This window comes from Microtus pennsylvanicus, chromosome 18 (assembly GCF_037038515.1).
Source record: "Microtus pennsylvanicus isolate mMicPen1 chromosome 18, mMicPen1.hap1, whole genome shotgun sequence".
NCBI lineage: Eukaryota > Metazoa > Chordata > Mammalia > Rodentia > Cricetidae > Microtus > Microtus pennsylvanicus.
In genome coordinates this window covers 7,234,174-7,246,677 of record NC_134596.1, presented here as the reverse complement: position 1 = coordinate 7,246,677, position 12,504 = coordinate 7,234,174, and the positions used below count along the sequence as shown (strand labels likewise).

The following is a 12,504-nucleotide window of genomic DNA, read 5'->3' as shown; positions in this document are numbered from 1 at the left end:
CAGTCTACCATTCCTAGCTTCTAAAGCTGGGAGGTACAGTGCCGCCTGGATGTTCACTTGCAAAGAGCAGATGGCACAGAAAAGCCTGGCATCATTCCTTGCTCTTCAGTCTTTCTTCTTCTTTTCAACAAGATTGAGTGTGTGTGTGTGTGTGTGTGAGAGAGAGAGAGAGAGAGAGAGAGAGAGAGAGAGAGAGAGAGAGAGAGATGTGTGTGTGTGTGTGTGTGTGTGTGGATGAGAGAGAGAGAGAGAGGTGTGTGTGTGAGAGAGAGAGAGGTGTGTGTGTGTGTGTGTGTGTGTGTGTGTGTGTGAGAGAGAGAGAGAGAGAGAGAGAGAGAGAGAGAGAGAGAGAGAGAGAGAAAGAGGTGTGTGTGTGTGGAGAGAGAGAGAGAGAGAAAGAGAGAGAGAGAGAGAGAGGTGTGTGTGTGTGGTGAGAGAGAGGTGTGTGTGTGTGTGAGAGAGAGAGATGTGTGTGTGTGTGTGGATGAGAGAGAGAGGTGTGTGTGTGTGTGAGAGAGAGAGAGAGAGAGAGAGAGAGAGAGAGAGAGAGGTGTGTGTGTGTTGATGAGAGAGAGAGGTGTGTGTGTGTGTGTGTGTGTGAGAGAGAGAGAGAGAGAGAGAGAGAGAGAGAGAGAGAGAGAGAGGGAGAGAGAGAGAGAGAGAGAGAGGTGTGTGTGTGGATGAGAGAGAGAGAGAGAGGTGTGTGTGTGTGTGTGTGTGAGAGAGAGAGGTGTGTGTGTGTGAGAGAGAGAGAGATAAAGAGAGAGGTGTGTGTGTGTGTGTGAGAGAGAGAGAGGTGTGTGTGTGTGTGAGAGAGAGAGGTGTGTGTGTGAGAGAGAGAGAGAAAGATATATAGAGAGAGGTGTGTGTGAGAGAGAGGTGTGTGTGTGTGTGTGTGTGTGTGTGAGAGAGAGAGAGAGAGAGAGAGAGAGAGAGAGAGAGAGAGAGAGAGAGAGAGAGACTGTGTAAGTGTATGCCTATATGGATATTAAAGACTGGAGTTTTGAGTGTTTGTGGACTGCTGGGATTGTCACATGAGGACTAGGGTCCCGATTCCCGTCCTCAGGATTGTAGAATCAGCACTCTTAACCACTGAGCAACCTCCCGAGTGCTGAGGTTGCATGCATGTGGGTCAAACTGAGGGCTTCGTGCGTGCTAGACAAGCACCCTAACACAGCCAAACCCCAGCCCTTGTGCTGTGCTTTCTGTGTGGCAACTCCAGATGTCATGCCAACTGTCTGCACAAAATCTATGCACTGGCCACACATGGCCTCCCATCTCACAGTTAAAGAGATCAGCAGTGCTCAGTAGCCAGCTGGGGTGGCGGGGGTGGGGGCAAGAGCCAGGCCTGCCCATCCCTCTAGTCTGTCTGAGAGGTTCCTGGATGGAGGTTGTGGGTGGCGCTGGATGTGTTTAAACCTGGTTCTGATGCTCTGATGGGAGGTTAAAGCTTGCAGATCCTTACTTTCTGTCCACTCCTTCCCTTCTTCTCCCTCCCTCCCTCCTTCTCTCCCTCCCTCCCTTCCTCCCTCTTTCCCTCCCTCCCTTCCTCCCTCTCTTTTCTCCTTCCTTCCCTCCCATTCCTTTTCTTCTTCCATTTCTATTTGACCCTTAGGTACTTTGTGTTGAAGATTTCTGCAGGGATTGAATATCCGGGTGAAATCAGGTGGCCCTTGGCCTTCTGCCTCTTTCTGGCTTGGGTGATTGTGTACGCATCGCTGGCGAAAGGAATTAAGACGTCAGGAAAAGTAAGAACTTGGCTTTATCTGAGCTCACTTCCTTCCTTCCCCTCCTCCTCTTTTGCTTATTTTTTGAGACAAGCTCTTTCCTCCCATGGCCTTCCAAGCTCCTGGGGTTTTGTAATGTCTCTGCTTGAGATGTGACACTCCACAGAGCTTTTGGTTTTTACTCTTAGCTTTTATTTCCTCCCCCCTACAAACAAAAAGCCAATTTTCTTATCTTGGCTGTTTCAGAGGAGTTCTACTTACTCAGTTTGAAGGTGAAAGTTGTTGCATTGGGAGATTAAGTTTAGGGTGTTTTAGCTCCAACACTGTTCTGTTTGAGCACTCGCTGAAGGAACTATCAGGGCCCATATATTCTCTACGATCAGTTTTCTAATCTGTGATGTGGGAGTTGGGATTGAGGCCTGAAGACCCCACTGACTCAGGATGAGCACTGTGGGGCTATAGGAAGATAGAGGATGTTGAAGGGACCACACACCCATGTCCAGGCTGGCCTGTGCTTTCCCGATAGCCTTGCCTCCCATGGCTTGGTCCTGAGTTGAATGACAGTTCCATCTTCTATAAGGATGCTTAGACCAACCAGCCAAGTGTCTGCTCAGCCACAGCCCCACAAGCGAGAGATGGAGATGATGTGGCCTGTCCATGGTCCACTGGAAAGGCTGCAATCACTTCCAAGCTGTGGAACTATGGACACACCAATCAACCTTAGGAACCTGTGTCTTAATCCTCAACTACCTAACCTGGGTATGGTAGCCCACACCCTGTAGGATTTCCACAAGGGGATGAGAATGCGCGTAAAATACCTGGTGTTCGGCCAGGACTTCATTAGCGCGAGTTCCTTTCACTTGGTTATAAATGCCCGATGGTGGTCATCCCGTGGACGTCTCCGGGGAAGCACGAAGAGTAGGCACCTGGTGGAGAGCTCCGTGGGGGGCACGGCTGACGGCTCCACGTGCACTAGTATCTCAGACCCGCACTGGTCCACTGGTTCCCTTCTACACACAGGCTGTGTTCACCTAGCTGCCCGCGAGCACACAGTTCATGAGTGGCAGCAGGGACATTTGAACATGGATGGCAGAGCCTAGAATCTATATGAGTTTCTCTGTAAGAAACCACGGGTCCCCATTTGCTAGGTCTCCCGGCCTGTCTCAGCTCTATCACTGATATTTTGGATAATACTAGGGTGTGTCAAGGCCTTTTTGTGCTTGTGTGCAAAAATCTAGCACTGAAATAAGTATTCTGCAAGTTTTTTTTGCTTGTTTGTTTGTTTTCTGAGGCTGGGCATCACTGCGCAGTCCTGACTGTTCTGGAATTTGTTATAGGTCAGCGAGCCTTGAGCTCACAGATTCCCTGTCTCCCTCCTAGGCGCTGCCTCTGAGTGTGCACCGTCACATCTGGCCTCTAAGCTTCTTTTCTGCGCCAATCATCTGTGCTTTTGTTGGAGTAGCATGACATTGACTCTTTCAAGTGGTTAGAATTTAATTTTTTGGGCTGGATTTCGTGGGCTTTGGGGATGACAAAGTTGAAGGTACTCTGGAGCCAGGAAGTTTGTCATTGACACCTGGCATACTAATCCTGTTTCCCTTAGGAAGGTTTCCAACCAAATACCAAGGAGGACTTTTGTTTTCCCTTCCTCAAAAGGAAGATTGCCACCAGGAACAATGAACTGCGCTTTCTTATCCTGGAGCTGGGTTAAACTGCCATATATCAAAGAGAGCCAGAGAGAACATGGGACAGAGGGGCTCATATGTGATATGAGATTCCACAAGCACTGCCCAGGCCGACAGAGACGCACTCTTTCCCCTGGGGTGATGTGAGCCCAGTTCCTCTAGGGCAGGCCCTGAAGGGACAAAGTTGGTCTTTTGGAGACGTGGCCTTTGAGCAGGTAGAGCTCTGCAGGTGAGGGTAGGCAGCCTCAAGGGCCCCCAAGGTCGCAGGCAGACCCCCCCTGGGCCCTGGGCTACTCAGCCAGAAAGTTCCAGCAGCACAGCAGAGCTAAGCTGATCACTGTCTTGAGTGAGGAGGAAGCCAGCAGGGGTCAGGCCAGTCATTGCCCCTCCTCCAAGCTGACTCATTAGTGCTCACCATGAGTCTGACAGAGCACGTGAGACAGGTACACGTGGAAGTCCACCTGCAGGAAGTCGCCACCTGCTCCCCGCTCACTTCCAACGCCAAGTTCAAGTGGCGTTGAACTCTCTCAGTTCACCGGGAGCCAAGGAGCTGGGCCACCTACACATGGGCCCACGGATAGGGTGAGGGTTCTCTCTGTGCCTGGGGTGTACATTTAAGGAGACTCTCAGGCTGGCTTGTAGGTCCCTGCAAGTGGCACCTACTGAGGCCTTGTGTCCTCGGCACCTCACGTGCCGACCTCCAGCCCCCAGCCCCCAGCCCCCATTCCTGGTCTGGCAGCTCACAGAATGACACTTAATGGCCCCGATGGCTTTGGAGTGGCTACAGGTTTGGATCTTGGCCAATGAATGTAATATTTAACCCCCTGTCTTGTGGTTAGCCTGAGTCTCAGCGTCTTGTGCCACAGTGGCCATGTGGGAACAGCTGGCTCAGCGAGCTCAGCTGTGTCAAGTGAGAGGTGGGGTCCTGATGGTTCCTCCTACAGGCCCCTGGGGACTAGAGAGTCTCTTCTCTGTGTCTGGTGGTAGCCTTCCCTTCCCATTAGCCCTAGGTGGTCCTCAGTTGCTCCTTCCCTGATGGAGGCAAGAAATGAGCCTGAATGTGACCAGGTCCTGCCTTGTAGCGTCTCCTTTTCCAGTCTCACGGTCGGGAGGCCAGTCTGGCCAGCTTGGGGTGGACTGATGTAATTTCCCCCCAAGGTGTCAGATGTCCTTGGATTTTGGAATGCGCGTACGCAAGGCCTTCACCTTTCCTTCAGACTTAGAGGGAGGGGACAGAAGTAAGTTTGGAGATGTAGGAGGGAGTTGGATGCTGGCCCGGCCTCACTTCTGGGACCATAGGGAGAAACAATGGACGTTCCTTGGGTTGGAGGAGAAGTGACTTGGTTAGCATGGTAGCAGGGGAGGAGGAGGCAGCCAACTCCTTGCATGTCTGTAGCCAGCAAGTGAGGGCGTGGCTTTGAGTGCTTGGGTGTCTCAGTGTTAGGAAGCTTCACCCTGAAGTCCTTGACAGGCTCCCAGTCCTCTTCCTTTTTGACTGCCCTATCACGCTCCTCCAGCACTCTGAGCGGAGCACGCGGATATTACCAGCTGCAAGTACTGACACTCATGTCCAGAGAGCTTTAACTACTCCCCTAAGTGACCCAGCTCAGAAGTGAAGGAGTCAGGATTTGAATCCGACCCCCGTGACTGTGGAGCTGGGCAGGCACAGTTCACTGCCCCCCCCCCCCATCTACTAAGTCTCAATCTCAAGCCCTCCCTTCACCTTGAGGCTTGATTGGCAGGCAACAAAGTTGCCTGCCAATCCTAACTTATCCTCCTTCAGCACATCCCTGAGGTCTGCTGATGTTTCTCCAGATGTTCTTTTACTCAGTCCCACCCCACTTCCAAAAGCCACAGCTACCTGTTTGCACTCTGGGCCTCCTGAGCCTCGACCTCCTCTAGCTAACCCCTCTTCACCCTTGGCTCGGACCTTCTGCCATCCTAGTAGTGAGGGGCGAGCACCCTTCGTGTTCCTGCCTTGCCTCTATTTCCCCTCCTCCCTCTTCCCATCACGACTCCACACTTTGAGTTCGCCTTCATGCTCTGAGACCCAGCTCGAGTGACATGTCCGTGAATCCTTCAGACGCTGCGTACTTCCCCAGAATCCCACGAGCCTCCTATGCATGGCTCAGCCCCTATTCAGACACTGGGGCCTCTCCGTTATGTCCCCCTCTCTGTAGAACTGGTGTCTGTCACAGCAGCCAGTTCACAGGGAGCCTTCCACAAATGCCTGCGGAACTGAGCTGTATTTCATGACTTTCTTATGGTCAGGCCCTGCACTGGGCTTCCACACGGCAGCCTGTATAATTCTCAGTATTGTCTTAGGACAATAACTCTACACCCATATATATAGATACATTCACATATATACATTAACACATATACATTAATATATGTATGTATGCACATTAATATATATGTATATATACATTAATATATGTACATACACACATCAATAGATGTATATATACACATTAATATATGTGTATATATATATACACACATTAATATATATTAATATATTACAGCTATTTGAACTGAGGTTCAGAGGCTTTAAGGGCCTGCCCAAGATCATACTTCAGTGTCAGAGGTTGGATATTTTTGGGATAGAAGAGTGTCTAATTTTAGGCTTTATCTTTAATGGTGAAATTTGGGCCCTCCAGCAGAGATGGGGTAGGACTTTTGGTGAACACAGCACAAAGCCTCCCTTCCCACCTGTGGTCTCTCACATTGTTGATTAGTTGGTCACTGTGTAGGGTGGCGTCTCCCAGGCTTGATTGACAGGAAAGGAAGGAAAGTACTCCGCATTCTTCCCTATCTGGTTTCCACCTCAGTGTTTCGCATGGTTCTCCAGTGCCGTCAGAGCTCAGGGAGAACTCACTGTTGGGCATGTGTACCCGGGTGCCAGGTCCTCGGTCACCTCCCCTTGGTAGTATCTTCAGGGATGCCCGCTCACCCGCCTCTCCACCCCTCTGCCCTTCCAGGTGGTGTACTTCACAGCCACGTTCCCCTATGTTGTGCTGGTCATTCTTCTCATCCGGGGGGTCACACTGCCTGGAGCCGGAGCTGGTATCTGGTACTTCATCACGCCGAAGTGGGAGAAACTCACAGATGCCACGGTGGGCCCCTTACTCTGTTTCTAGTGGAACTGGAAGCAGGAGTGGGAGGAACTATTAGGGATGGGGCACAGTCCCTGCCCCCATGGGAATCCCCATGCCTACTTCAGGTCTGGGAGATCTTGGTGTGCTAAGGCGTTGACGGGCAGATCCCGTGGCTAGAGTTGTAGGGCAGGCTCTATTGAAGACCAGGGCCTTTTGATAGCCCTGGGCCACCTCATGCCACGTATCTGTTGCGAATTATAGCTTGTTGGAAATGGAACTTTGCTGGCTGGAAAAGCAGAGCACGGGAAGGTCTTCGATCTTCAAGGCCCTAGACACATTTGAATACTTCCTACACGCTGATGTGAAACCTGCACACACTTGAACTCCCTCCGTGCATTAGGTGTATTGCACAACACACTCTCAAAAATGCACACTCACACAAGGATCCCTTCCTGTGAAGGGTGATTGTGTAACCGCAGACGAACCTCCTTTGTTTTCCTAAGGTACATTAAAAACTCCTGGCAAGAACTGAGTTTGGCTGCACGTACCACAGTTTCCAGACACGGCCAGCATACACAAGATAGTGGTTGGCGCCATTCTTGTGGTAGTTGGTTAAGAGCCAGTTTAAGCCTCGGTGATGTCATGAGGGATGAAGGGTCTAGTCTTTCCTCTTTACCTTCCTTAGGGACTAGACTCCCCAGAACTTCTGGTACACCAGCCATCATATCAACATTCCAGGTAGCACAAAGGTCTGAGAGGAGAGGTAGAGAGAAGCACACCTCCTCTTGAGGAGGAGAGACCGCAGAGACTCCACATAGTAATTTATCCTCACACAATTGGTCGGAGACTAAGTGACATGGTGATTTTTCCCCACTGAGCCTCCTGATGGAGAAGCTGGACATACGACTGCTCTTCCATGAATCGTAGCTTTGTTTCTGAGTGGACAAGGAGAGGGGGTGCTGGCGGATGTAGGCTTTGCCAGCCTCATAATTGATATCTACCTTTGCATTGTCTCAAGTACATTAAAATTTTTATTAGACATTTATTTGTATGTGGTGTGTGTGTGTGTGTGTGTGTATACACAAGTTTTAGGAGTCTGTTCTCTCTTTCTGCCATGTCAGTCCTGGTATTCACTTTTTGTGGCAGGTGACTTTAATTCCTAATCCTTCTCACCCAGCCCCCTTAAGGACAATTTCAAGACGAGATTAAATTGATGAACATAGGTTCATTGTAGATGCTATATGAAGGTGGCCAGCAGAATCACTCTCTAGAGCCAGGAGGAAGGTGACCCCATGAAGTCTGTCCACTTCGTTGCCGCTCTGCTAAGACTGGCGACCCGTGGAATCTCAGATTTTGAGTGGCAATTGTCATAAAGCATAGGACTGTCAATTGAAGCAGATTTTGTTTTGTATCCATGACTATATCTTGTTGCCGTTGATTGTCGCTTTGGTGTGTGACTGTTTTTTGATGTGGAGGGGCATGTAAGCACAGGTCTGCCCATAGATGGTCCCAACCCTTGCTTCGATCACACTGTGTCAGAATGTCCCAGCTAACTCCTGCGCTGGCTTCATGCACAGGAGAGGCACAGCTTCCATCTGTGTGCTTAGGGCTCTCCTGCCGCTAATCACCTCCCATTTACTCGGGAAGGCGACACGCTAGTCTCTCTCATGACGTGACTCTCCCGCTTCTTTCCAGGTGTGGAAGGATGCCGCCACTCAGATTTTCTTCTCCCTGTCTGCTGCCTGGGGAGGGCTCATCACTCTGTCTTCTTACAACAAATTCCACAACAACTGCTACAGGTACATGTGGGCCTGACATCCAGAGGGAGAAGGCCCTCGAAGTGAGTGCAATAAAGCCTCCACAGGCCTGCGAGGCAGAGCTAGAGCTATGCTAGGGCTCAGGAGGAGCCCCTGACCAAGGCCTGCTCACTGATCTGTCATCTCAGCTGACCCCACCGACCAGGGCGCTGAGTGGAGAATACTATCTAAGGATGCAGTGTGTCCCTGGAGAGGTCACTGTGGCTTCTTGTGTCCCGTGGGAGTCCATGTATCCAATCATGGAGTAGCTATGTGTGTAGTAGGGTCCCTGATCACTTGATAAATACTTTTCAAGGGGTTTCATAGAAAAGAAAGCCTGATAAAGAGGAAGGGGCAGCATGGAGCTAGGGGGCAATTAAGGATAGCATTGCCATGTGCTTCACACGCAAGGCGCAGGCAGGATGTGCCCCTTTGGACATCTGTCTTCTCATCTGCAGAACACAGAACGCAATGCTTTGTGGGTAAGAGGTGGTGCATGCAGTTGCACATAGTAGGTATTCATTCAATAAGTGACTATCTTCATTCAGGGTCAAGGCCCCAGAGTCAGGATACAAAATTCACCCCACAATTCCTTGAAGGCCAGGTGCCAGACTCAGGCATTTGAAGAGTGTTGGTCACACCGCTCGGCAGCTGCTGGGGCCAGCTGGTCTGGACACCTTCAGTGGGTAGAGCACTGCTGTGGGCCTCACAAGAAACGAGGCCGTGTGGCCTGGCAGCAAGGGTCGAGGCTGAGAGCTAGATGCAGTTGATTCCGTTTCTGTTCCACCACACTCCCTTGCCTCAGCTTGCTCTTTAGGAAGCTCAGGGGTTGGTAGGGCAGGTGTTTTCTTCACATCCACTTTGTGCCAGGCTGAGTAAGCTGCAGACATCACCTGTTCTGTGTTCCCAGTTCCTGAAAGAGAGAGGTGACGTCATTGCCACCATTACAGTCTGAGCAGAAAGGGACTGCTCAGAGTCATTTTAGGTCATGCATGAGCATCCTCGCAATGATTAATAAGTCATGGGAGCTACCACAGGAAGCGGCTGTGTTACAGAAGTATTAGCTGGGGAGTTAGAGATCAGCACCTCACAGTCGGTCCCTGCTGTTTGGACAATTGTGGATTTCTCACATGGTCTCCATCTGCTGACAAATACTTTTTTTTTTTTTTACTTTTTTTTCTGACAAATGCTTTTGAGGAGGTGTGAGAGGTACACTTCTATCTGTGTAAATAAGGATGATGATTTAGGACACAGTAGAAACCATGCCGGTTTAGGAAAGTGGCCTTGGAGTCTCTGGGAACATTTCAGATTGACAGAAGGACATCTGGGCTCAGGACTGACTGCTTGCTTCTTTCCTTGCCTGTACATACATGGGCGGATGACAAGCCCATGGGTGGACCCATGTGCTCATGGAGTACAGATACACCGCACACGTTTGTCCTTCCCACCCCTTCCTCCTCGCGAGGTTCACGTCACCACACTCTGGTCTCTTCCTTCCAGGGACACGCTGATTGTGACCTGCACCAACAGTGCCACTAGCATCTTTGCTGGGTTCGTCATCTTCTCTGTCATCGGCTTCATGGCCAACGAACGCAAAGTCAACATCGAGAACGTGGCCGACCAAGGTACAGGGCAGTTTTCACCTCGTTACGTCGGGAGCTTGGATGGATGGAGTTGGGGTACTCAAGTATCTTGACAATGACTAAGACAGGCCCTATGGGAAGCTCATGAGGGCTGACCTTAGAGCTGACCTTTCTAAGGTTTTAGGCCTGTTTCCTCCTCCTCTATTTTTTTTTCTTTTGTCTTCCTTGCTCTCTTGACCCTGCTCCAGCCCTCACTGGTCAGGGCTGTACCTGTTAGACCTGTTAGGCACAAGTAGGGGATTCATTAGGCAGCCCACAGCCCTGCTGCTGCTCCTGGTACCTGCTCTGTAGATCCTTAACGAGCTCTGGCTTGACTTCAGGGAGGCTTGTCCTTATGAAGCACTTTTCCTAATTGTTGGGTCAAGTGTGTTCTCAAGGCTTTCTGCTTAGCATGGCAGACCTGCCGTTTTCTCAGCAGCGAGTGAGCAGGTGGTGGGGGTGGGAGTGAGGCCTGAATGTTTACACTGTGCCCAAACGATGCCAACATTTGGGTTTGGAAGTTTGCAAGAGCTCTCTTCTCATCACTTACATTTCCAGGACAGCATTTATGGAGGGGGTAGTTAAGACTTTTATTAACTTTATTTCCACTCTGCCTCGTTCTACAGAGGATTAGGGTATTGCAAAGTCGTGGTGGCTGGGGACCGTCATTGTGGGGGTTGTCGATCATTCTGGTTGGATGTTGTCTGATCAGGCGTATTGGCTTCAGCGTGTGACAGGTGCAGAGAGGCATAGCCATGAGCCCCAGGCCCCCCAGAGGTGGGAGGCTCATCTGCAGCTGTCCTTCAAGTGACTCCCAGTGGTTCTCAGAGCAAGCACATAGGAGAAGCCAAGCGCTAGGTCACCTTTCAGAAGGGACGGCCCGGTCTCTTCCTGTCCACCGGGGACAATTAATCATTGCTTCCTTTGTGCCAACACAGCCTGGAGGAGTTAAGGTGCCAGCGTATGCCAGGGCTGTCATCATCTCTCCCTGGAGAGAGCACGAGCCCCAGAGAGCTTGGTTCTGTATCAGTGAGCTCTGCGGTGCTTTCTGCTGGCTGAGAGTTCTCCAGCTCCCTGGGAGGCAGGGCATGCTGAGAGGGCCTTACCCTCTGGCTCTGAGCCACCCCTGGCTGTTCTAGAACCTCAATTTCTTCCAGCACAGTCATTGAGGCCAATAGTTTCCGCCCCACTTTCTAGAATTTCTGAGGCATTTTTGCTTTTCTTTCTTTCTTTCTTTCTTTCTTTCTTTCTTTCTTTCTTTCTTTCTTTCTTTCTTTTTTTTTAAAACTATCTTGTTGGGAATTAGTGGAGGCACCGACAAAAAACAGTAATTGGGGACACACAGGCCACTTAAGCCAGCTGCTCTGAGCTGTCTCCTGTCCCAGCAGGCCTGGGGAGGACAGGTGCTATTAACACTCAGATACAAATTTGCAGATCTTCCGCCTGAAAAGCAGCGCAATTTCCAGCAAGTCTCTCTGAAATTCCCCTTCCTGTAGTTGTTCACGCCTGCCATTTTGCAGGAAGAAGATCACATCTAACGCAGGTGCCGAAACAGTGGGTGCATTCCCCTGGAGGGACCCTGAGTCCTGAGACCTGGTTCCAGATTCCTTGTGGGACTCATATATATTCTTTTTAAAAAATTTGTTATATATTTTTATTGTTTCTTTTATTTTTTCAGATTATAAAATAATTACATAATTTCCCACTTCCCTTTCCTCCTGTATACCCCTCCTTGCTCCTTTTTAGATATATAGCCTTTTTCATTAATTGTTGTTGCATGCATGTATGTACATGTATATATATGTATACACACATACATATACATACATACACACACATATACATATACACACACACACACATATATACATATATATATATTCCTAAATATATTTTACTCAGTCTTCACAATGTTACTTGAATGTATGTTTCAGGGCAGATCGTTTGGCACTGGATAACCAGTTGTAAAGTCTTCCCCGGGGAAGGCTATTTCTCCTGCTCTCGGTGTTCCTTAGGTGCCTGTAGTTTTTGTGTAGGGTTGAAGCCGCATGGTCTCCCCCTGTCTTCTTTGGCATGTCTCTTGTTGTCCTCGTTTGGCTCATGTTTAGGCGGTCGTGTCGCTGAGACTTTATGGGGGCAGCTCACACCCCTTCTTATCTGTTCTTCCTAGGTGTAGTTCCCCTTACCCGGAGGAGGCTGGCTCTGCAGGGTGTGTGGGGTCAGCTTTGCTCCAACCTAGCTGAGCAACATCAGCATAACCACACTCAGGACAGTTGCTGATCCAAACGCTGACCACTGTGACGCTGACCACTGTGTTCGCCACACGCAGGACAGTTGCTGATCCAAACGCTGGCCACTGTGTTCTGATCGTTAGTCAGAAACGGCACCATCATAAAGTTAACTGATGGCAATGACCACTCCCTTCTCAGGGAGGTCTGTCTGTCAAAATTGTCCACCCCCCTCCAGAGTAGTAACACCCCAGAGACAGAATGGCGTTCAAGCACCACAGTGAGTCTTCTGGTGGTAACCATTCCAGAAATGGCTTTTTGGGTCTGTTTGAGGCCTGTTTTCAA

General features: G+C 50.0%; 1 protein-coding gene across 2 annotated transcripts in view; it reads left to right on the top strand.

Moving 5' to 3' along the window:
- Nucleotides 1-12,504, top strand: part of Slc6a5 (solute carrier family 6 member 5) — a 55,645-nt gene that overhangs the window by 20,923 nt on the left and 22,218 nt on the right. For both annotated transcript variants that reach the window (XM_075952756.1, XM_075952757.1), the window contains 4 exons: nt 1,616-1,748; nt 6,397-6,531; nt 8,209-8,312; nt 9,810-9,934. In XM_075952756.1, the coding sequence (XP_075808871.1) occupies nt 1,616-1,748; nt 6,397-6,531; nt 8,209-8,312; nt 9,810-9,934 (497 nt within the window). The remainder of the gene's footprint in view (nt 1-1,615; nt 1,749-6,396; nt 6,532-8,208; nt 8,313-9,809; nt 9,935-12,504) is intronic.